At 31.3% G+C, this 27,500-nt stretch overlaps 1 protein-coding gene across 1 annotated transcript in view; it reads left to right on the top strand.

The window, feature by feature from the left end:
• LOC124427253 (synapse-associated protein 1) overlaps positions 1 to 27,500 on the top strand; it is a gene marked incomplete in the record, with an annotated part of 50,792 nt that overhangs the window by 5,904 nt on the left and 17,388 nt on the right. Inside the window, 1 exon segment of the mRNA XM_046969904.1 lies at positions 10,092 to 10,213. Within this exon segment, the coding sequence (XP_046825860.1) occupies positions 10,092 to 10,213 (122 nt within the window).

Genomic DNA, 27,500 nt, shown 5'->3' with positions numbered 1-27,500 from the left:
CTGCCTCTCTCTCTCTCTCTCTCTCTCTCTCTCTCTCTCTATTTCTATTTTTCTCTTTCTCCTTCTTTTTTTCTCTCTCTTCTTCTCTTTTTCTCTCTCGGAATATTATACATACTTCTTGTGGAAAATATTTCATAAAATTATTATCAATTACTCGAGTTATAATTTGATTTAAAAATTTATACATCCTTAAGAATATTTATCAAAAAATTTATTTTTGTGGTATGTTAACCACGATAATGGCACTTTTATATAGCTTTTTCAAATATTAATAATGACGTGGGAGTTAAATATTTTAAAATTGCATCGAGTTTTGTAATAACTCGCGTATGCACACACACACACACACACACACACACAGAATGATTTTTCAAGTTATTTATATGTCTTTCTCTTTCTCTCTCCACTGTGTGTGTGTGTGTGTGTGTGTGTGTGTGTGTGTGTGTGTGTGTACTTATCGATATATCTAATAAAATTAATTAATTTTGAGTTTCTTTGAGTCAATAAAAAACAACTTGTGCTAACAAAGAACTTTTTACGTTCTAAAGCATTTATTTTTCGAGCGGTTTTAGCTAAATCATTTGAAACGACATAGAATCCATCCTTTGGTATGCCATGGGAATACGTGCAGTAGTGATCTCGTTATTTCTGGTGTGGTAGTAGTTTAAGTATTCACAGAGGAACTCGTGGAAATTGCAATGCAATCGTTACTGAATTCTCTCGTGTTTGATTCAACGTCATTTTCAAAATTTACTGCCACTAGACGATGGAATGAATAGTCATTGTATTCAGGCATTTTCATTATATTCTTTGTTTATTTTATTTTACATTATTTATTATATTGTGAATTCGAATCTTCGAAGTTGATCAAAAATGAAATCGAACTGACAATTCAAAAGAATTGATTATCTCTATTGTATAAATAAGATCTATATTTTTAATTATCAGAGACAAGAACAACAATTTTTTTTTCTCATTAAGTGAAATTATTTTTCCAAATTTTAACATTAAAGTTTAGAATGTATCTTCAAATATTTATACATCTTCAATTGTTTTTATATACTATCTTGGATATATATATATATATATATATATATACAAAGTGATCCAAATTAAGTGGAAGCAATTTCAGCTTCATGAATTATGAACGAATTTTTATTACTTTTTTTTCTTTTTCTTTTCTTTTTATTTAAAAAAAAAAAAAACCGCCTTGACGGCTTCTTTTAAATGTAAAAGTGATCATTCTGAATACATGTTTTTTAGATTTGTTATTAATTAATAAAAAAAAAGAAAAAATGAAAAAATAATAAATAAGTAATAATTAAACTTCAATTTGCAATTCATGAAGTTACGAGTTCTTATGTTATTGCCATTTATTTTTTTACTATTTATATATATATATATATATACCTTTTTTTGCATACATTTAGTGGTAGTATCATGAAAGGGCAGCAAGAGTGATAAAAGCTTATGTACAATCATATGGGATTGTTTTATTTCATTTCCTTTTATTCATTTCCTCGGGAATTGCCTCTGTATCTTTTATACATCTTTATCTCTTCGATTCCTTTGTAGTATTCCTCTTTTTTTTTTGGCCCTCTCTCTCTATTTGTCTTTCCCTCTCTTTATCTATTTTCTCGCTCTCTTTTTCATTCTGAATTCTCCAGGAGCAGTATCCGCCTATTTCAAAAAAAACTTCGAAATAATATTTACACTCATTTCTATATTTTATTCGACGTTTTTATCGGGAGAATCGGAAACACGTTCATCCACTTTAAAAAGCAATACGCTCTCGTCTGGTCTCACTGCGAGATATGAGACCCACGTTACCAGAGTTGTTTCAATCTCCACCACTTTCATTTTATATGTATTAAGGTCTGATCCTTTTTTTTCCCTTCTTTTATTTCTGTTTTTCTCCCTACTTTTTTATCTTTTTCTTTCTTTCTTTCTTTCTTTCTTTCTTTTACTTCTTCTCTCTTTTTTTTTTTTTTTTGGTTGGTCTTTCTCTCTAGGGAAATCTGATAATTGTTCACGGGATATTTAATTTAAATTCTATCGCGTGTATCAATCGACTCTTTGTTTTTTTTTTTTTGTAAACAAGATAAAACAATATTTATTTATTTGAAATAATAAACTATATATATATATATATATATATATATATATAATAAAAAAAGAGAAAAAAATAGTAAAGACAATGACGAAATGTCACGTTTCAATCGATGACATTGTGTACGCTTAAGCTATCATACAATGAACAAGAAGTTTTAAAAAGTAAATACTTAAATATAATACTCACCCTCTTTTGTTAGCTTTTTCCCTTTTATCTTTGTTATCTTCTTTCCCTTTTCCTTTTTTCTCCTCACTTTCTTTAACTATTACGCTTTTTTTTAATACTAAATAAACAGTAAGATATAGTTGATCCGTTTCGAAAAAATCTAAGTAAAGATCGTAGTGTTATAATATAAATATTAGGTAGAGTCAAATCTTGATGGATTGAGAATTCTTTATTATCGTAGAGAATATCTCTTTTTCATTATTTTCAAATTTTTATAATAGATCCTGACGTGATTTTCTTAAATTTCGAAGGATCATCTTTAAATTATGTCCCTTCTCATATTATTTTTTCAAATATCATCGATTTTGATCGGATGGAATCACTAAAAAAAATTGATAAGTATTCCCCTTTGTTTTCACCTTTGAAATTTGAATGGGATTTCATAGAAATATAATGTCTACCAATTCCGATGACCGTATTAAATAAATATTACAAAGAACGATCAGATTTTCTTGCCAAACATTACGATACTCTTTCAACAGAGAAAGAGAGAAAGAAAGAAAGAGAGAGAGAGGAAACCAATTTAAGAAGTGAGACTCAAAAAGACATCAGAAAAACGAGGGTGAATGTAGGCGTTGCTCTTTGCGTTTGGATGGTTGTTGCGAAAATACTACCACTGAGGGGTTACAGAACAAAGTCAAGGGATTTGGCCTTGGCCCGGGATGCCGACCATCTAAACGTATATACCATTCTGAGTATTCGACGATCCCGTATAAATAATGAGAATATTCGTGAATGCCATTTTGGCTTTGGTACCACCCGTCGAGTATGATCTTCGTGGTCTTATCGGTCTTCTGTTTTTGTTATCACAAAAAATGAATTCATTTCGTTATAATCTAAGAATTTCTACGATGGGAGAATAAAAAAAAAGAAAAAAAAAGAAAAAAAAAGAAAAAAGAAAAAAGAAAAAGAAAAAAAGAGAGAATAAAAAAAAGAAATGAAAGAAATTCTCTTATTCGTTGGAGATAATGAAAAAGGCTGTACGAAATCATAATCACAAAAGGAAGAAAGAGAAAGAGAGTTAGATAGATACATAGATAGGTAGATAGAGAGCGAGAGAGAGAGAAAGAGAGAAAGAGAGAGAGAAACTAAGTCTAACGAGCTGTAGAATGATCGTTTGAGGAGAGAAAGAGAGAATGATTGAGATCAAAGAAAACCTTTGACCTTGGCCCGGGGCGCTAAAATACGTTGCTACGTTGCTGAGTTGCGTCGATCCAGAATAAAACAGTTGAAAAAGAAGGAAAGACGTTGATCGGTTGGATTCTCATCGTTTCTTCTCAAGGGATGGAAACGCTGGACTTTCGTAGTGAGTGTTCCTATCTTTCGGAGTTACGATTGTAACTCCGAAAAGAGATATAGAGAGACAGAGAGAGAAGGAGAGAGAGAAAGAGGGAGAGAGAGAGAGAGAGAGAGAGAGAGAGAGAGAGAGAGAGACAATGAGAGAATGAGAGAATGAGAGTGAGGAAGGGTGGGAGGGAGGGAGAATATCCATGAGAATATAACCAGATCCAGTCAGCAAGTGGCCGTCCTTCGCGTCGAGGGTTTGGACCCCCATCTTTGTCGATCAATACCTACACCCGGGCGACTCTTCTCTTGGAAATCAACGACTACGAGTTGCACACATAACCACTATAATCCACCAACTCTTCCTCCATTTTCTCATCCTCATCTTCATCCTCCTAATTCTATTCTTTCTAATTCTTTTCTCCGATTTTGACTTCTCTCGATTCGATATTCTATTCTTTTTTTTTTTTTTTGCTTTTTTTTTGTCTGTTCGATTTCGAAATATGATTTTGTCTAACGGTAGCGTTTCTCTTTAAGTGATAAAGATAGAAGGGTTAAAAGGGAAAGAGGATTTATGGAATCTGATATATGTTATAAATTACGTGGTATCTTCAATTTCGACGCTTTTCCCGGGCGTTGTTTAAATATGGATACATACATATATGTACCTATACATATACGTTTGTATTCATTTATATTGTATGGAAGTAACGAATTGCTGTTCACCAAACGACCAATGATCGTTCTCGAGTTTCGTTTGGGGAAATGTAATGCTTCGATGTAATTTTTCTTTCTTTTTTATTTTTCTTTTTTGGAATCTTTCTTCTTTTTTTTTTTTGTTATTCGTTCATGCTCCTAAGAGTTCAAAAAACATCGAAAGCTTCGTTATACAATACGAAATCGAGTTTCGTGAAATGTGTTTTTTGATATATATATATATATATATATATATATAACGTAGCTGGATTATCAACGTATTTTTATTTTATTTTTTTTTATTTGTTTTAGTTTACTATATTTTTACTTTATCGTTTATGTATGACGTTTTCTTAATAATAAACGATCAGCTATGATCAAGGATTATAAATGCTATCGACTCGAATGTTAAAACGAAAATTTCCATTATCGAATTTAACCAGTTTACGAAATCGTATAAATTTTAAGTTGATGTGAGAGGGAATTTGTGATGGGGTATTAAGTGAACAAGTGGTATAAGTCAATTATATGGCCCAGATTCACTACTATTAGAGGATATTATTCAATTTCCTCTACTATTTTTCGTATCGGTGAATAATTTACTTCGATTTATCGAATTTATGATCATGGAATAGAGAAATAGGATTTATTTTATTTCTGATAAATATATTCAAAAATTTTCGTAAAAAAAAAGAGAGGAAGAGAGAAAGAGAGAGAGAGAGAGAGAGAGAGAGAGAGAGAGAGAGAGAGAGAGGGAGAGAGAGAGAGAGAGATATCATATTTTTAAACGTTCACTTTGAGAGGACATGCTTTGAAAAATTAAAAAAACGAATTGATCGCAAAAATTTCTCTTCAAATTTTGCCTACAAATTGTTTAAAAATTGTCTCTACAAATTTCACTTTTAAATTAAAAAACATCCCAACTTGAGTTAGAATGCGAAAGATATCGAAATATTTAGGATTCGATTTCATGCTTGGATTTTCTTCGAATACAGAAAAAAGGGGAAGGACGATTGTCTTTCTTTTCTTGTCTTCGAGTTGGTCTATGTTCGTGAAAAAATATATGTACTATGTTGATCGATGTCTAGAAATTTTCATATAGAATTTCTGTTTCTCAAACGTGGACGGAAAAACGTCGAAGGTATCTGAAAGGTATCCGGAAATAGAGATATATAAATTGAAATGTGAGAATTACTTGAAATCCTTCAAGGGATTTCTAATTTTGAAAAATGCTATATTGCATTTCAACTTCTTCGATCTCCTTACACACACACACACACACACACACACACACACATTCTTTTTCTCTCTCTCTTTCTTTCTCTTTCTCTTTCTCTTTCTCTCTCTTTTCTTCTGAATTCTGAACAATAAGCACGTTTTCCCATTATGAGATTCCATAATTCCTTTTCCAAAGGGAAAAGACAGTTAAAATAAAATATCGTGAGAGTTAAGAGGAATACTCTCTTTCTCTCTCTCTCTCTCTCTCTCTATATATATATATATATATATATATATATATATATTATTCTAAAACTGGTGACTTAATCTGATCATTTCAAAATGTAATGCAAGAATAAAAGAGGAAGTAAGAGAGAAAGAGAGAGAGAGAGTGAGAGAATCTTTTAACTTCATTTAGAAGATCTTTCTTGAAAAATTTCTCTTACAAGCGCGTACGCGTATGAAACATAAACTATTATATCGTTCTTCATAACTCGAGTGTTTCGAATATTCGTGTCGAAAAAAAAAGAAAAAGAAAGAAAAAAAGAAAAGAAAAAAAAAATAGTAAATGTTGTTTTTCAATCTCCTTCACGATTGATTAAGAGGAAATTCATTTCTCTTCACCTTTCGTAATCGCTAAAGCATATAAATTTGTTCGAGGGAAGTCGAGAGAGTCTACGAGAAAGAATTTCTACCTCGTCGTCGGTGAGCGTTATGGATTCGCACGGTTTCGTTTCTTCTTTGGACGGGGAAAACTGGTACAAGGTTAACAGCGATAGGCGGAAGTGCAAGGTCGACGTTGATTAAGAGTCCGTCGGCACGTCATACAATTTCGAAATCTATGCTGCGAGAATCGTCTCGCTTCGACGATTCGGTCACTCAGTCTTTTTTACTTCCCCTTTTGAGAGAGAGAAAGAGAAAGAGAAAGAGAAAGAGAGAGAGAGAGAGAGAGAGAGAGAGAGAGAGAGAGAGAGAGAGAAGGGTTCACCAGCACGACATAGATCGAAAAGGAAAAAAAAATAAAAAAGAAATATCATGTTGGATTTCGAATTTATTCTCTCTTTCTCTCTCTCTCTTTTTCCCTCTGTCATCCAATTTTTCTCTGCCACCAATATTCTTCTTTTCTCAATTTCTCTTCTTCTTCATTATTCACCTCTATAAACTTTTAGGTCATTGCTAGAAACAATTTCTATGAGACTCGTTGTTTACGTAGATTTTCTACAATCAAAAGGATTGCATAATAGTAAACACGAGCGTGTATTTTATCCTTGAGCATTAACAAAGATATAAAGGGCTCTATCGTAATGGTTAGAGAGAATGGGACTATTTTCAGTTTGAGTATTCTTGGAAGTATATAAGATTTTATCGAGTACGATCGAGAACGATTTATTTATGGTTTTTGCTATATACCGAGAGAACTTTTACGTTCAAGAATGTAATAGTTCAACTATCGGTATAGGAAAAGTATATTATGGTTTTTTTTTAATTCTCGTAACGTACAGGATATATATATATATGATTGAACCTTCGACTTTAACAATATTACAAAAATTATATTAGTTATTTGAAAATCATTGAATATTTTTGAAACATATTGAAAATTTTTAGAGATTACATTTTAATAAGACGATCATAAGAAATTGTCTACAAGATCGTAATCTAGTATCACGAATAATGGCTAATCACGTTTTCATATATATATATTTGTTTATGTATTATATACTATATAGGTAGACCATTATAATTTTCCTTTGACATTAAATATGAAAATCGATAACAGCTGTGTCTGTTAGATCGATTCCTGTCTCCCGATGTACAGCCACAAGCGCATTCTCCACGTGTTTAGGATCATAGTTATCGCTTATCGGTTATATATATATGTTCATCTCTCCTCTCTGCCCATATTTCCTCTTCTTCCTTTCCTGATCATTCCTCTCTTTCTCTTTTTCTTTCTCTTTTAATTCGATCTATTCATGTATGTATGTATGTATCCATCTATCTATCTATCTATCTATCTATCTATCTATCTATCTATCTATCTATCTATCTATCTATCTATCTATCTATCTATCTATTTATCTATATATGTTCTCTATATTTCTTTATTTCATACATACATCTGTCCATTCAGTACTCTTTGCTCGTGTCGTATTAACGTAACTCCTCAACTAATATTTCGCTAAATAAATCTGGTTTAGTATTCATCGGGCTATCGTTCAGGATCAATCGTATCACGTAGCTCAAGAAACTTTCAATTTGATCGAGAAGTTTATTTTCTCTTTATTTCTCTCTCTCTCTCTCTCTCGCGCGCGCGCGCGCTCTTTCTCTCTCTCTTTTTCTTACGAGAAGAAAAAGTTGTCGCATCTCTAAGGGTTTTCTCTCGAAGTTCTTTTCTTTTATTTCTTTTTTTTTTTCCTTCGAATAAAGACTACGTGTTGAAGTTCTTTTTCTTTTTCTTATTCTATTCCTTTTCCTTTTCCTTTTTTTCCTTCTCCTTTTTTTCCTTCTCTTTTTTTCAAATATTTCGATTTCTTGTACAATGAAATTTTTTAATGGTAAGAACTAACTAAGCGAAAGAAACACATCAAAGTGAGAATATCTTTTTTCCCTCGTTTTGGATCGTTGCGAATCGTTATTTTAAAATCATTTTTAAAAGGCAAGTGAGAAATTATGCCGTTGCGGTTGTGTACGGCGTTTCCGCACGAAATCAGAGTTCAACAAGGCGTACCAAGATTTGGCCACATAACAACGAAAATTCTCGAGTATACTTTTGGCAATAACACCAAGCCTCCTTTGACAACGTGCCAGGAAAGGATCAAATATATTCCTAATACATATCTTTCATTCTCTGTTCTTCTTCTTTTCTCTATCTTTCTTTCTCTCTTTCACACACACACACACACATTCTTCCACGTATATAAGTTAACAGCTCATGCATTTAATCTAACTATCGTAAATTTTCTTTCATAATAAGGTCGAACGTTTTGAACCTAAATCAAGCAGCTTTCCAAGTTCTAGCTCATTGCTCTGGAAGCAATTAAGTGTTGCGGTAAATGAATTCCGACATGTTTGCCTCTACTCGTTTGCATTAATTCTCATATGATTTTATATAAGAGAGATAGAGAGAGAAAGAGAGAGAAGAGGATGTTGGGAGAGGGAGAGAGTAGGAGGATGGGAGAGAGATAAAAAATAGAATGACGAGCTATAAAAGAGACACAAAACTGACTCGTCTCTGAAGCAGAGAGAAAGAGAGACAAAGATAAACATAATAGAGTTGAAATAACGTAAATCGAAACTCAATTTGGTTGATTAAATTGGCCTCGGTTTTTATCGAAAGAGAGGGAGATATAGATACATAGAGAGATAGATAGAGAGAGAGAGAGAGAGAGAGAGAGAGAGAGAGAGAGAGAGAGAGAGAGAGAGAGAGAGAGAGAGAGAGAGAGAGGGAGAGAGAGAGTGAGACAGACAGACAGACAGAAACAGAAGGATGATAGCCACAACGTTTGCTATGATCCGTGCATTTTATCAACATTCTTTGCTCCTTTCACTAACCTTTTATTCTATAATTTGATTTTTGTTTTCTTTTCAACTACAAAAACTTTCGTCATTACAATGTACTGTGATTTTTCACAGCCGTAAAAATTGTACAACGTGTATTTACATTTATCGCATTGTAATTACAAGTGTGAAATTGGAAAAGAGAGAGAGAAAGAGAGTGAGTGAGAGTGAAAGAAAGAGATTTGAATAATTTCCAAGAGCGGGAAAAAAATATTTTATAAAATGTTGCTGCGTACGATGAGACACTCCATCGATTGGCAATATCGATCCTCTTCGAAGTCGGACGATCAATCATCCGATCGAATAATTACAGTCTTCAAAGGTTTCTATTATAATCATTTTTTTTTTATATATATATATATATTTCCCTTTCAATTTCTTTTTTCTCCTTTCTTTCTTTCTTTCTTTCTTTCTTTCTTTCTTTCTTTTATATTAATTTAAAAAAAATAACGTATTATTTTCTACGATTGATCGTAGAGAAAGAATGAAAGTAAAATTTGTTTTTCATTTTCCACATTGATAATTTATCGTGAACAGTCGAGACATTGTATAAATATGTACGTATACGTGGTATGCATGTAAGTAGGTACATAGTAACTTGCTATACTTATCTCGATAGATCGTGAAAAGTAATGGAAAGTTTCTGTAGCTTACGGGCTAGCTGTTTTTCCGTAAAACTCTCACTTAGTTTGACCGAATTGAATGGAGTTGAAATGTACGTTACGTTACGTTACGTTTCTTGATAGATCAAAAAAAAAAAGAGAGAAGAAAAGAAGGAAAGAGAGAGAGAGAAAGAGAGACAGAGAAAGAGAGGTGTTGACTTTTTACATTTTTACAGATGAGGTGCGAATGAATACAAATCAATGGAAAAAAAAGGAATTTTCTTAGCACGAATTTCTTTTATAAGAATATTTCTCTTTCTCCTTTTCTTTCTTGAAACTTTTTTAACATTTTAATTTTTTTTGGCGCCCTTTTTCTCTGTTATCCTTTTTCACAGTTTCAACGAAAGCATTGGCAGGCGCGAAGAGCCTCGGAGGATTTTTGTACAGCGCTGTGAACAAGGCCGGCAAGACAGTGGTCGAGGCCAGTGTGAAAATCAAGAAGACGGTTGAAGAAAACGTGAGTAATTTTTTGTCTTTTTTTTTTTTTCTTTATTTTCTGTTTCTTTCTTTTCTTTTTTTTTTTGCTATTATTATTATTATTATTGAATTATTATTATTGTTATATTAATTATTAAAATTTCGTTATTATATAGCTCGAAACAAGGTCACTTTTATTCCAAATCGTTCACTCGGATATAACTTACGTTAAAGATTTTAATTAATCTATCAAATTTATTAACTTATCAAATCTGACATAATAATCTCTAGATCAAGTATCAAATTTAGAAAAATTTTATATATATATATATATATATATATATATATATATATGGTACGTAATATCGTAAATAAATAATTTATTTATTTAATAATTATATAAATACATAGTCTGTTTATTTATTTATGAAAATTCAGTCGGTTGAACGGCCATAATCCATCGGTTATACAACACGATGAATAATTAATGAAAATTTACAAATTCGCATAGCCGAGTTATATGACGAAGATATGCTAATGACGTAGAATTAATGTGTCAAATTGAGGACGTCATGTACATGAGTAGTTTTCGTGGTGACTTAAACAATTAAGATTTTTTATTAGATAAATAAGAAAAAAAGAAAAAAATAATGTTTTATTATTTTTTGTTTTTTCTTTTTTTTTTTTTTTTGTTCTATTTTTCATTAATTACAAGTTGACGATACGATAGAAATCAAAGTGAAGGAACAAAATAATCAACATTATCGTAATCTTCAAATTAAATTGACATTAAAATTTTTTTTTATATGATTTTAAAAGTACATTGAATGACACTTAATATCGGATATAGCGAATATGAATTTATATGGCTAAAATAATTTAAATAGCGGCTCAGTTTCGAAACAATTTACAACGATCATAAAGATAATCGTCGGAAATACTCATCGTAATATCAGCAAAAGTTCCGTGTAAATCCATTCATAGTAACTTCAGCATCTAATCTAGTTCTTCATTAGTACTCTCTTAGCAAACTAAACAGACAGACTCTTTGTTCTTGTTTCTTTTTTTTTTTCTTTCTTTTTTTTCTTTTTATGTCGGTGCTCTGGTTTTCTTTATCTCCTAGGATCCAATTAGTTCTTTTAAATACATTTTCCAAGTTCTTCTTTTATTCTTAAATTCTTTTTTCTTTTTTTTTTCTTTTTCTTCTCATTTTTATTTCTATTCAATCAATTTATTGGTAGATATACGATGTAAGAACGTAGCTTTTTATTTTTTTTTTTTTTTACAGATTCTAAAAAGTTTTTTTTTGTAAATTTATCTAATTTAGTAAATTGCAATATGATTTCTTTTTAAGATTTTTTAGATGTTATATGTCATCAGATAATGTGTTTTTCGAAATTTCATATCTTATGTTAAGATTTTCTCGAACTTACGTAATTTCTCACTTCATAATACTGTCCGGTGAAGTTTTCGAACATTCTTGATTTCACGAATCTCTCTCTTTTTTTTCCTTCTTTCTTTTTCTTTTAAATATTCACGTCGTTCCGTAGTACATGCATATTTTCTAACGAGTGAAATCAATATAATAAACATCAATTCAAATACGAAACGCACAAGGTTGACATCTTTACTGTCCGACAATAAGGACAATAATATTTTTTTCGATAACAAGGTGGGAAGTGGATGGAGGAGGGGGATGGGAAGAACAGTAAACACATTGATAAAAAGAAATAAGAAAATAATTAAAATAATTAAAATAATTGAAAAAAATTCTTGTAAAATTGTATAATAACTCTGATGTCATTATTTTTTTTTTCTTTTCCTTTTTTTTTGTCCATTAAAATTTAATAAATATGTATAACATTTTTGATCTTACCTGTGATTAATCGATTTTACGATGGAAGGCCAATGATCGATCGATTTTCTTGCACGTGTAAATGCTACTGTCAAAGTCAAAGTCTCAAAGTCTCTTGCAATCGCACGTCTTTCGTTCTATCATTCTACTCCATTTCCGCGAATAATAGAACGACATTTTAGTATCGTTTCAATTTTTCAAAGATACAGTTTATGTTCCTGATATGGTAAATGGACATTCGGTGCCGGGGAAAATTTTCCTTATCATTAACCCTCGAAAGAATCAATCTAGAAAAAATATAGTCTCCGATAATGTAGGTGAAACTATGTTTTTTTTTAGACGTTTAATATCTAGTTGCCACGATTGGTCTAATCTGCTAAGGTACTTTCCCGTCATGATGGCTTTTCTATAGTTTGAAAAAGTAGAATTTCTATTGAACATTTTTCCCTCACTCACTCGTTTTTCCCACATCGTTTCTATTCTTTACTTTTTATACAACGCACCCATGATTTTTCCTATTTTTCCTACGTATTACGTCTCTCTCTTTTTCTCTCTCTCTCTCTCTCTCTCTCACTCCTTCCCTCTCTTTAGTTTTCCTCTCTCTTTTACTCTATCTTGGCTTTTCTCTTCCAACTCGAGATATTGGCTCGATAGATTTATATTCCTACGTCGCGACACATTCGTCACACGCATATCTATTATGTAACTGATAACGTCCCCATTTCCTTTATTCACCATTTCCTACGAGACTAGGTACATAAAACTCTTATCTGTAAGAAAAGACATTTTTTTTCTTTCCTTTATTTTCTTTTTCCTTCTCTCCTCTATACCGAGAGAGAGAGAGAGAGAGAGAGAGAGAGAGAGAGAGAGAGCGCATAGATGCGCTTCGAGGATTCGCCTAAACCCCTTTAGTCGCTTGCCCTCTCCCTTCCCCTTATCTCTTCTCCCTTGCCATTGGATAACTCTATTTAAAAACTTGTTTTTATTTCGCGTTTTAAAACGAAACGCGATTTTCCCCGTGGAAACTCGTAACAAGTTTAACGTGGGAGGGAACCCCCTTAGGAAAAATGAGAAACATCGGCAGAGCGAAAGATGGATGGAGGTAGAGATAAAGAGGGAGAGAGAGAGAGAGAGAGAGAGAGAGAGAGAGAGAGAGAAATATTATTGCATGAATTTTATTTTATCTGTCGAATTGTGTTAAACTTTAGTACATGAGAATTAATTTACGTTCTCGTAGTATAGGAATATACGATCAAGATTTACGAAAAATATTCAATATTACGTCGTATTCGTTCGATCGCTGATAAAAAGATACAGAAAAAAAACAAAGAGAGAGAGAGAGAGAGAGAGAGAGAGAGAGAGAGAGAAATCAAGAAAGAGAGGAAGAGAAAAAGCAATGAACAATCAAGATCGTTCGTTATCTTTTTCTCTTTGAAAATAAACGAATCATTTGTTGTTTTTCTTATCTTTCTTTTTTTATTTTTGGAATCACATGCACACCTCTCTCCCTCTCTCTCTCTCTCTTTCTCTCTTTTCTCTTTCTCTCTCTATTTCTCTCTACTTTTTTCCTTTCTCGTTTATAAGCTTAAAGCACATTAATAACTTGTAGAGAGCGGACTTTTGGTTTTGTAACAACTTACTATAGTTCGAAATGTAGGTCATCGCAACACGGTCGATCTTCGATTTCATCCGTTAGCTACTAAGGCATCAGATTTTACGGTGCCTCGTGAATCAATGTTCCTAAGCCACCACGAAACATCATTCTTCGTATAATCCCGTATTCGTAGATAGTAATCCCTTACATTCTTGGAATTAACTTACGTTAGAGGGAACGATGAATTGATCGATGTATTAAATTTATTCAAATTTCATTTATTCAAATGAGAAAAACTCCATTTTTATTCATTCATATCAATATTCCATACGATATGAATTCGTTTACTAAATAAATTCTTAAAGACATATATAGGTCATTTAGGCTCATCTTTTTAAAAAGTTTAATAGAATTAAAAGAGAAAATGAAAAAAAGAAAAAAAAGAGAGAGAGAGAGAAAAAAGAAATGTGTGCGTTTCAATGATATGCAGTTTATAGTCTTTGCAATCATGATTTCTAGGAAACGTTCTTACGTCATCGCGAAGGTTTCACACCTATCTCTCGAAGGTTTGGCTTCATTGGTTTGCTTGACCAGTAGCAACATTGATTTGTACTTTTTCTCTTTCTCTCTCTTTCTATTTATCTATCTCTCTATATATTTCTCTCTATGGAATGTGAATATTATGATACTTTATGCGAAAGTACGTATGCATGTGACATATAATTTCTCAGGAGAGAGTTAGGAATGTATTCTAAAGATATTGAGCACGTACATACTATTTATGTATGTATGTATGTATGTATATTAGTATGTAACTGTGTATTACGTCCTACATTATAATTTATTCTCTCGAAGTATTATAGAACTTGTAATATATTATATTGGAATCGGACATTACTTTACAAATAATCTCATTGATTTAATAGAAATATTTATCGTCGGATGATATAAAATGAGAAAGGAGTCGAAAGGGTAAATTTATTTTAAATGTTAAAGGACCCATTAGAATCATCTTTAGAAGTATCATTACGTTAAATCGATTTTACTATCGTGTTACAACAAACGATGACAAAGCTTTACGATATTTATACCATATATCGAACAACATGTTAGCGTGCGCTTGTAAGTTAACGAATAGAGACCTTCTACGTGTTACTAGCTCCCTTCTCATATTTTTTTACATATGTATACTATCCTTGTTATGCATGTAATATTAGAAATATTTAGAATACCTAAAGCCACGAAGTTTCTTACCTAGTTTTAATCTGATCGTAAATATCACATTATAATGGTTGAAAATAAAATAAGTTTACAAACTGACGTTAATAAACTGAAAGCGAGACAAAGAAGAAGAAGAAGAAAATAAAGAAAAGAAAAAAAGTGTTTTACGTTCAGTTCGTTCTAATTTCTAATTCTACCTCATAAGTTTAGATACTCGAACATATTGATTCGTTCTTATTCGTAATTTTACATTTTCAAACATTCGCAAAAGTTTCGAGAACATGGAATACGTACTAACGTTTACATATGTGTTAGATACTTACTTATGTACTTAGAGAGAAATTGCGAAACGCGATATTCGACTTGAAATTCATCGATCGATTGTCGTCGATTATTAGCTAAGAAAGTTTTCTCCTTTTTCTTGTTTATTTTTTCGTATGTGATCTATGTACGTGAAAATTATTAAACGATAACAAAAAAAAATAAAAAAAAAAATAAAAATAAAAAAAAATTATCGAAAAATTTCTTCATGTCTACACGTATTCTTCGTGAAAATATTTTATTTCTTTTTTTAGACTTATAATTTTTTTTCGGTATTACCAACAAGTAAAGTATAAACGTACACGATCGATAGAGGATGTTAGTGATAATCGACGAAAATGCTCAGACAAACTTAGCTCCCTGTCGATGTACGATGTGTTTTGCTTGTTTCCCCGAAGTTACAAATACATAGAGATGTATGTCTATCTACTATGCATATATATACATACACGTATATACTGATACTATGTCCTTTTTGCTTTTACACGCTTGTGCTCGTGTACGTGCATTCCTTTCTCTCTCTCTCTTTCTCTCTCTCTCTCTCTCTCTCTCTCTCTCTCTCTCTCTCACGTGCGCGCTTTCTCTTACTCAGATACTACACCGCGTGCATACAACCAAAGAATAGGGGCAGTTGGTATTGATCCAACCACCACCCCCTTTATTTGAGACCCAACTACGCTAACACACCCAAGTCGTACCGTTACTAAACCTTCACCTCCTCTCTCCTCCATTTCCTTCGCTTATCTCCTTCGCTACTTCGTCAGCATTATTTCTGCATCGATTTTCGAAAAAAGTCCTAATGGTGAGTTCCATAGGATTTTTCTTTCCAATAGTTTAACGACGGTTCACTATCATTCTCTCTCTCTTTCTCTCTCTCTCTCTCTCTCTCTCTCTCTCTCTCTCTCTCTTTTATCACAGATTATTATTAATATTTATCTTATTTTTTCTTTTTTTCTTTCTTTTTTTCTTTTCTTCTTATCTCATCTGTATCATATAAAAAGGTCCTTTAAATTCGTAAATCGTTCCTTTATAATATTTATTAATCCTCATTATTAATAATAAAGTTAAAAATAATTAATGTTATTATTAATTTTTCCTTACTATAAAAATTAAAAACAAAATTTGCTTTTTTCTTGCTTCTCTTTTCCTTTGCATTTTCCTTTTACGCGAATCTATGTCCTTCTGAACCTTGAACTCCTTAACGTAATCTTTCCCATAATTTACATTTGATTTTATATTCTATCGTCTTATATTCCCTGTAGAATATATATGTGTGTGTGTGTATATATATATATATATATATATATATATATATACATATATATATATATATATATATACATCTATATATATTCATCATTTTGTTATAGCACAGCAATTGCATCTGACAAGGGCTTTAAACCGTTCAGACAGTCCGACCCAACGTCAAAGCCCTTAACGTTCGAGTAATCATGGGTTTGGAAAGCACGATGATTCTAACTAACGTTCATTATCATCATCATCATCATCATCATCATCATCATCATTAATATCATAATTATTATTATTATTATTGAACGTATTTTGTTAATGGGAATCATAAAATTCTTTTTATCGTTTTCTTTAATTATTGATTTTTCCTTTTTCTTCTCTTTTTTTTTCATATAGCTTCGATCTTTTATCATTACTTTCTTACTTTTATATTGAATGTGAAAAAAAAAGAAAGAGACAGATAGATAGATAGAAAGAGTGAGAGAGAGTGAGAGAGAGCGAGAGAGAGAGAGAGAGAGAAAGAGAGAACTTTGTAACATCAATTAACTCGAATGAGTTACTTAATTATTAATCTTTCTTGTTAACTAAGTTTATCTATCTTCCTGGCTTATTTCTATCTCTCTCTTTCTCTCTCTCTCTCTCTCTCTCTCTCTCTTTCTCTTTTATTATTCAATAAAGCTGGAGAAGTAAGTTAGAAAATGAGAGAATTATGCCATTTAGATGAAAGATTACGAAAAGCACGATTCCATAAATGTTAAATCATCATGTACGGTTAATGGTTCATAATTTAATGCATATTACGATCTCGTTATGGGAGTAAAAATATATATATATATACATATATATATATGTATATATGTATATATGTATGTATGCAAGGGTAGTATTTCATTTGGCACGCGTCGATCGTTCATCCAGGAAAATAAAATATCGAGTATTATCACATAAAGAGTAACAGCTATCGATACTTTTATGGAAATGAATTTTTCAAGAATATGTGATTTATTTCTTTTTCTCTCTCCCTCTCTCTCTCTTTCTCTTCTCTTTCTCTCTTTCTCTATTCATTTAAAACATTATCGTTGAATAACAATTTCTATTTGAAATTCTCAATAATTTACTTTTCCATGATAAAATTTGTATTCCTTTTATAAATATCGATCTTCTTCGTTATTCGCTTGCATTGTTGTCCTATATAATTCATCACTTTCTTATGAATCATTTTGTATCGTGTAATATGCCGATTAATGTACAAGTAGATATGGTTGATATAGAATTGAGTTCAAAGGACCATCGACGTATGCTTTTCGTTGCATAATCATTTGGGAGATATTAATTTGTCGACATACGTTGGCAGTGGTCTAGGAACCAACTATATTGAATTTAGGGTTTAGCTTACCACATGTACACGTAGATATACGAAAATTCAAAGAGAATAAGAGAAAGGAGAGAGAATGAGTGAGAGAGAGAGTGAGTGAGTGAGTGAGTGAGTGAGTGAGTGAGTGAGTGAGTGAGAGAGAGAGAGAGAGAGAGAGAGAGAGAGAGAGAGAGTGAGTGAGTGAGTGAGTGAGTGAGTGAGAGAGAGAGAGAGAGAGAGAGAGAGAGAGAGAGAGAGAGAGAGATTGATCGCAGACACACATTGTATAAGGTACTTAAATGCAATCAGGCTATAAATCAATTTGCAGGGCTTTCTCAATCGTTCATGTAATATGCACTTGTTATATATGTGTGTACTTGAAACACTTAAACAGGACCATTCAGTATAACTAGATTCTCTTTCTCTCTCTCTCTTCCTCCCTTATCCTCTTCCTCTTCCTCTCTCTCTCTCTCTCTCTCTCTCTCTCTCTCTCTCTCTCTCTCTCTCTCTCTCTCTCTCTCTCTCTCTATTTCTATCTCTCGTTTCATCTTCACGGTACAACGGAGCCCTGCAACGATACACTCTGTGACTAATCGATATCGAACCTTGACCTTCGTAGGGCCGACACTGCTCAAGTGTATATCTCAAGGTGAGGCATAATGTAAAGAGTGGCTGAACTAGGCCGATAATTCTCACGCAATGAGGATTTTGAAATTTTCCATTGTTTTCTATATTTTTATGCACATACGAAAAATAGTGGTATATTATAGATCATGAATATTCTATTAAACATAAAAGTGCTTTCGCAAAGAATACGATACTTTCTCTCTGTTCCTGCTTCTATCTCTATCCTTATTATTTTTTTCTCTATCTATATCTGTCTGTCTCTCTCTCTCTCTCTCTCTCTCTCTCTCTCTCTGTTTTTCTTTTTCATGAAAATTTGTATCTTTAAATACGATACTCGAAAAGAATTCTCTCACTTAAAAAAAAATTAACGAGAAATTCGGACGTTTCTTCGCCGACAATTTATTATTTTAATAAAATATTCATGATATAATCAATTCGTTAATTACTTGATCAAATATTTGTTTGTTCATCATGATTTTATATATTTATATTTATATAAATATCAAATATCTAATATCATCTTGTTTGTGTTATATTCATTGCATCATAATAATTCATCGATAATTGTAGTTATAGAAAATTCGAAAATATCAATATATCATTTTATTCTTTCGTTACAATTATAATTACAACAACAACAAAAGTAATATATAAAAAATAATATATAATTATAATATATAATTATAATTATAATATATAACAACAAAAATAATATATAAAAATAATAACAAATATTTTTCAATAGAATGAGATTATTGTCATTTTTAATTGCTTATCCGTATTAATTGATCGAAAACTCTTTCTAAAAGAAAAGAGTGTCCATTTATAATTGAATACTTTCTCCTTGTTTTCGCTCACGTTCGGTAAATTATCGTACATATCAGACGTTTACAACGCAAATATCGTTTCCCAATGCGTATAAATGAATGATCGAAAGAACGAAAGAAAGAAACGAACAAACAAGCAACAATCAAATTCGTTCTTCGACGTTGAACATGAATTAATTGAACATTGGTGTCGATTTCTTCGTGAATGTGAACGTGTAAATTTCTTCGATTTGTTAGAAAAGTGATCGACGTTACTATCTCAAGGGGAAGTTTATCAATAACTAAAATTGCTTGTATTGTTTCCGGTTAACGAATTGTCTCTTTTTTCTATTTTTTAATTTTTTTTTCTTTGTTTTCCTATTTCTTTTTTTTTTCATATTTTTTTTACTTCTTTTACATAACATAAAACATACTTTTTCACACGCACACACACACACACATACATACAAATCTAGACACGTACTAAACGCACGAAGGAAGGGGATAACTGGCGCGCAAGCTTACTCGTAGCTAATATTGATTTCCCTCGTGGACGAGACGAAAGATTCGAACTCTGTCTGGTCCATTTCCTTTTACCCGATCTACGAATATATCGTTCTTTTACAAAAATCAAATCTTCTTACGATAGACAGGATAAAGAAAAAGTTACGATGATGATTGATAGCGTTTCCTAATAAAATTTTATTTCATTTTTCTTTTCTTTCTTTCGTTTTATCTTGCTCTTTATTTCTTTTCTCTTTCTCCCTCGTCGTAAGTATCTATACGAAAAAAAAATTCGAGTTTTACAGTTATACAATTTCGAGATATTAAAAAAAAAAAAAAAATGAAATCTCTTAAGAACCGATAACGAAAAGATTAGAACAATGAATTATGTTTCTAACGAAACAATTGTTTCTCATTTTTCTTATTCTTTTCTTCTCGATAATTATGTATATGGAAACAATCCAAGTTACATAATTGTACAATTATCGAGATATTTTAATGAAAGTTCTAAAATCGTTGTGAGTAATTCGACTTATTTAACTTCTTTTTTTTTGGTATATTTACATTATATTGAAATTAGGGCGACAATTTTTAATTTCTCAAAAGAAATGTTATAGAAATATGTATCCCTAATAATCGGTATTTTATATAAAAATGGATTATTTTCGTCTCTCTCTCTCTCTCTCTCTCTCTTTCTCTCTTTCTCTCTCTTTTTCTCTCTTTTTCTCTCTCTCACTCTCTCTCTTTCTCTCTCTTTTTCTCTCTTTTTCTCTCTCTCACTCTCTTTTTTTCTCTCTCACTCTTTCTCTGTCAAGAGATTCGTTATTCAAGATATCTCGATCGATTAGCACAGATATCATAGATCTCATATTTTATTTGATATAATTTTTCAATAACAGATGAAGACTATGTTTATCGTATTATGCCAACGAATAGAGTTTAATATCTTCGCTCCTATAGAATCCCGTTTATAGTGTATACGACTGAGACGACATGTTGGCTATCGACTAACTGTCAGCTGAGAAATACATTAGGAATGACGTTCTACCTTTCTCTCTTTCTCTTCTGTTCTGTCTTTTTTTTTCTTTTTTCTTTCCTTTTATCTCACTCTTTCTCTTACTTTCGTGTTTCTTTTAAACAGAAAATTCAAGGTAAAAAACGAAAAATCCTCGTACGTGGTGTCGATCGTTCGTATAAAGTTCGTATAAAGTGCTTCTTTCTTTTTTATTTCTATTTTTTGTTCTTTTTCTCTCTTTCTCTTTCTCTCTCTCTCTCTCTCTCTCTCTTTCTCCTTTTTCCCTCCTCTTTTTTTCTTCGTTTAATCCATCCTCAAACGCGTTCGACATGAGCAAGCATCGAATCAGGTGCTTTCAATAGTTTTCTTAGAGTTCAGCTCTCTTCCATCATTAGTGACTTCAATTGGATCGAACTGAGAATATCGTCATTTTCAACGAATGAAAGAAATAAATATCCCTTCTCGATTAAACGTCATTAATGAAAAATGATTTTCAACGATCAAGAGACAACTTTTTCTATCCTCTTTCACAAGATAATCTTTCTAATCAGATATATGTCACAAGTTCAGTCCATTTGTCTAGTTAGCCAAGAGAGAATACTCCTCATTGCATTATCTCTCGTCGTGATTAAATGTTTCATTATCATAATAAATGAAAGGCGCGTATATGCTAACGTAACGAATGTGTGCGTTGTTAAATTTAACTATGAAAAATTGTTGATAAGGATTGATCGATCATTAAAAGAAAATTAATATTTATTGGAAAAGCTAAAGAAATGATTTATGTCGAAGATTATGACAATTTTTCGAGATTTTTCATTAATTAATTATGAATGAAATTATCAAATATTTGTTCATATATATATATATATATATATATATACTCTTCATGTAGATTTCTTTTTATGATGTTCACGTCTTAATGGGCTGCTTATCGTAAGGGATCGAAATGGATGACGTTTGCAAGTGACGTTATCGACGATGTATGAAATATTGCATATCTCTAGGCGTGTGTATATATATATATATATATATATATATATATATATATATATATATAATGTATAATATGATATATAAATGTCAATATTTGAATTAGTTTAAGAAATATTGAATCATTTTGTTGATAATATAAAATATTTAATTCGATTGTAAGAATCGAAATTATAAGTTTTCTTTCCTCATCTTCTTTTTCTTTGAGAAACCAAGGGAAAGCTTTTCCTAATTATTTAATTAGAATTTAATTCGTTAGCTTGTTAAGTTCGTAGCCTTGACGATGATGATGTAATTTTCACGTAAAATGATATTTCTTTAAACTAGAAGCGAAATAACGAGGTCTTGGCTACTAACGTTGATGATTCTTCGACCTTCGAAATTCATTCTTCGTTCGTCTTAGAAGGATAGAAATAGATTTCTTTTTATTTCTAACGATAATACGTACCTTCGAGGGATAATAAATTTTCGATCAAAAATTTCGACTGTATTCTTTTATTTTTTTTATTTTTTTATTTTTATAAACAAACTGTTAGAATTACTTTCATAATAATTTAGAAATTTAGAAAATTCCATCGTTATATTCATTACCCTTTCAAATACAATCATTTTAATGCACATTATTATCAAAAAATATTAAAATCGAGTTTGTTCCATCGAGTGTATCGAATTATCATAAGGATACTCTTTTATTTTACAAGGATGAACAAAATCTGGCAACTCGTTATTTATTTTTTGTATAAATCAACATTAATCATACACACCAGTTCAGTTTTATTTTAATCAAAAGTTAATGGTCTTTATTTCACAAATGTTAATGCCAACAAAAATTGGCGAATACAAAGGATGTTTCAATTCTTCTTTCGTATCAATTATAAAAATAAAAAAAATTTTGAAAGATTTGAAATCGAAAAAACTGAAAAATCAATTTCCGAAATTATACCTATCTACTGATTAAAACGTACCTACTTAAATAACATTTGAATTTGGAAGTAGACATTGGACATTTCTTAGAAATTCGATCAGTATGATCAGAGATCGATGAGTCAAGAAGTTCGAGGATGCTTCCAACGAACAAGATGAATTTTCTCTTTTTCAAAGGTCAAGCTTATCGAGTGAGAGAAAAATTTGCATTTGAAAACTCACTTCGCTAAACTACTTTCCTTTCGTTGAATCATATTTCTTTCTTTCTCTCTCTCACACACACACACACACACTCTTTTTCTCACTCTTTCTCTCTCTTTTTTTCTTTCTATCTATCTTTCTATCTTTCTCTTTCCTTTTTTATTACTTTCCTTTAATACTAGCAATGGAAAGAAGATGCGTGAAACTCAGCAACGTTGGATTGCATCCGCTCGAATAAATTTCGTTTAATAATTCATGAAATCATCGCGAAGCTTGGCGTAAAGAAACGATGAAAAAGCATCCTTTAGGTTTATACGTTAATGCCATTAACGTTTTTATTTGTGTATGCATATATGTGCTTATATATTTACATATATTGGTAAATTTATTTTGTATAGAAAAAAGAAAAATAAGTTATGTCCAAAATTGGATCTTTTAAATATCAATGATATCATTAAACAATATATATATATATATATATATATATATATATATATATATATATATATATATATATATACTGTATATTCTTTTTTCTTCAAATTTATTTATCAATAAAAATTTCCGTCATTATTTATTCGGTAGAAGAATATCCTCTTTAAGAATGAATTTCAATTAGTATTTAACCGAAACCTTTTCGTCGTCGTCGTCGTCGTCGTCGTCGTCATACAGATTCATGGGCAACACATAAATGAATATTCTTCGAAATACTGATCGACATTCCATCATTTTGAAAGGAATGTAAATAAAGAGAAAGATGAACAAGCAATAGTTTGTTCTCGTTGTTGCTCGGAGACGAGACTGGTAGACTAGACGTACATTATTTCAGTATTTCAATAAACTGTATTCTCACGCTCTCTCTCTCTCTCTCTCTCCTCCTCCCCCTACCCCCTCTCTCTTTCTCTCTTTCTTTCCAGTTCATACCACCCACATCAACAACGAGATGAAGCAAATATAACTGTGTCCTAGTTTCACTCACGACCTAAATAATACAAATTTACGACCAGTAAAAGATTTTTGCGCGTCTGACAAACGCAACCCGTATGTATCTATTTCTCTCTCCTTCTCTCTCTCTCTCTCTCTCTCTCTCTCTCTCTCTCTCTCTCCCCCCCTTTTTCTCTCTTACACATAGACACACACAGATATACACATAGATAGAAAATATTTTCTGACAGGTATACAATAAGAAAAAAAACACGAGTTGCATTTAACCAGTTCAAGCTTTTGGTTGGTTACCTTGAACTTGCGAAAGCTCGTTTAGTGTTCTTCATGGAAAAATATAAAAGGAAAAGAAATATAATTTTCATCATACGCGCGCGTGTGTGTTTCTGTGTGCTCACTTCTTTTCGTTTCGTTTCGTTTCGTTCCGTTTCGTTTCGTTTCGTGAGATATCGGATTTGATGGGCGACATATGAAATTGAATTTGACGGAAAAGTGAAAGAACGGTCGAATGAACGTTGAGTGATACAAGTGGATGAGCCGATGGTATTTTATGAATGTTTTCAAACATATTCGTATATATTTATATGTACTGGACGCGTTTGAGAAGAGAGAGAGAGAGAGAGAGAGAGAGAGAGAGAGAGAGAGAAAGATATGATCTCATATGTACAAAAAGAAAAGAGGATAAGCTCGTCGACTATATGACAGTCTTTAGTAAAAGAATCTTCTCCTAACATTCAACAAAATTTAATAGGTGAATATCTCGCATATTCATTGAAATATCAACGAGATTATTTTTGTTGGTCTTTTCTTTCTTTCTTTCTTTTTTTCTTTTTTTGTTATTATTTATGGAAATGCATTATTAAATATATTATTTTAGAATGGATGTAATATTTCAGTTAATTATGTACATACTTCGAAAAATTTATTATATGAACATATTGTACAAATATATTGTACAAGTTTTGTTTACAAGAAATATTTTTTTCGATTAGGCATATACTTTTGAAAATGTATTATTTATAATCGATGAATTATGATTTATGATGCATATCATTGGTCACAATATTTTCTATATTTATATAATTGTTTGATAATAAATTATTACTATGATTGATAATGCCGCTTTGAAATATTATTTGTCAATAAGATTTTATTTTATATTATTTCATTTTTTTTTTTTTTTTTTCATAAATTATTTATATAAATACTTTTCAAAATATATTAAAATAATAAATCACGATATTTACGTAATATAAATTTTTAATACGATGAAAAATCGATGGTTAAATTATTATCGATCGATGAATTTAAAAAGATAAATAAAAATAAAAAAAAAAAAATAATAATAAAAGATACACAAAAAAATTGATTGTATCACGAGGAATTGTTCGTGATAAATATTTTAACGTAAAACTTTTCGAATATATCGGAATTCTCGTATATATCGGAATAAATGCGAATAAGTTAAATACACTTTTTCCATTTCCTTATTTATTATTAGTTATTTGTAAAGAAACAAGGTCCCATAAACTTCACGTAAAAGGAGGGAACGAACGATCGGGGGGATAAATAAATTACATCTCGGTTACGCGGTGACGCGTATACTTGAAGATACTAGAAGTTTTCTCGATCGAGTATTAACGTTCATGACGGTGTGATTCATGAGATCAGCTTTTCCATCAGTAGAAAGAAGATATATGTATTTTTACGAAGGGAAAAACATTTCGAAGAAAAATAAGAATGTCGTTAAGATGAAAGACACACAGAAAAAGAAACAAAAGAAAGAAAGAATTTTAAATAAAAAACCAAAAGGTTCGACGAACCTTTATGAAGCATTGAGAATCTTTTAGTCAAAAGAAGAAAAAAAATATTTTCACAGTTAATCAATATTTTCACGAAAGAAATATAAATGTCTTCTAAACGAAAAAATAAAGGAAAATAAACTAAAAGAAAGAAAGAAAGAAAAAAATTCGAACTTAACAAGTGGTAGCGAATGATATTAAAATATACAATATTTGTCTATTAATAAAACCCATTGATTGGTAAAAAAAATCCATTAATAAATTAACGTACTAATAAATATTTCAAAGAAAATTTATAAACGTCTTTGCGTCTGACAAAAGACTAAACAAAAACAAAATAGTTTCGACCGTGCAAAACTGATCAAAACGATATTAACGAGGGGCATCGTCGATGTGGTCCAATATCTATTGTATTCGCGAAATCAGAACTAATTAAAAACCAAAAAATATAAATAAATAAATAAAAGAAAGAAAAAAGAGGACATCGTTACATCCACGAATAAAATCCACGAATAATAATAAAATTAGATCGGAAATTGATGAGGGGGTGAAAAAAGTAGGGAAGAGAAGGAGGAAGGAAAGAAAGAAAGGAAGGAAGGAAGGAAGGAGTAGAAACGAGGCCGTGCAAACAACGAGTATCGATCGGGTTTTGAGGAAAGAGGAGGGAAGGTCGAAGAAAGGGCGAAGAAGGCAAGACGAAGGAGAAGGTCGAATTAGCTTTCTTTCTTTTTTTTTTGTTTTTTTTTTTTTTTCGATAGCTTAAGAGGGAGTTAGTAAAATGGTGAAAGGTAAAGAGTGGATGATAATACGTTTTCTGTAGGAGCGTTGAAGTCGGTTAGCCGAAGCAAACATGCGGTTACGTTCGTTGTTTTTGCGTTAGTTGAAAGCCTCTTTGACCAACTAACAACGCAGTCTTTTTACACACCTAAACATTATGTCTCGATGTATTGGTTAGAGAACTAGGGAGAGAAGAAGGGGGGAGGGCGGAAGGGCGGAGAGATGAATCCGTCTTATTTAGCAACGAAATAATGTTTGTCATGATTATTCGTCGTGTATCAAATATCGATGTTGAATATAGAAAGCTGATAGAATTGTACGTACATCTGTCTATCTATCTATCTATATCTCTTTCTATATACATTGCATATGAACGTTCATTATCTCAAAGAACATCGTTATGTTGCGTATATGCCTTATCAAACATTCTACGTTACCTCGTCGATATCTTTGCTACGTCCGTCTACTCTTATGTGATTGAGTTCCTTGTGTCGGTCAGATGCGTTGGAGGTATCAAAGGTTAATTAAAGTTAGTTCCTTTGAGGTTAAACGGTTAGATGTATCGAGGTCGATCAAGGAAATTCATGTGAATATATAGAAGTTGTAACTTTGAATAGTTGGAAACTAAGTATTTTTACTTGTAAATTGTGTTAGACATATATATATATACTTTTATCTAACAAAATATATGTATATAAATATTGAACAGAAATTTGTAAGTTTCAACAGAGACGTCATTTTTCTTTTTTCTTGTAAAAGAAAAGAATCTTCGATCATATTATATAAATATAAAGAGTTGTATATATAAAAAGAGTGTAAATATAAAGAGTATGTATGTATTAACAAAAAAGGAAACATCAAAAAGGCGATCAAAACTATGTCCGGGGCATTCCTCAGGATCATGCAACAACCATATATTGTATTTCGAAAATCCCATTGAAAATATAAATATTCGTTGGTTGGTATATATATATATTCGAAGCATCAAGAGGAAACAAGTATCCCACAAGAGAATATCTTTCTCTTCGTTTGAGAAAAGAAGACTAAAGAGTGGGTTGCAGCATGACGTCATCTTGTCATCTAGGTCAGGACAAGCTTTGGCCTACTTTGGCTTGTATTACCGGTACAACACCCCCACGA

The sequence above is a fragment of the Vespa crabro genome, chromosome 10, assembly GCF_910589235.1.
Source record: "Vespa crabro chromosome 10, iyVesCrab1.2, whole genome shotgun sequence".
NCBI lineage: Eukaryota > Metazoa > Arthropoda > Insecta > Hymenoptera > Vespidae > Vespa > Vespa crabro.
This window is presented reverse-complemented; position numbering and strand designations above follow the sequence as displayed.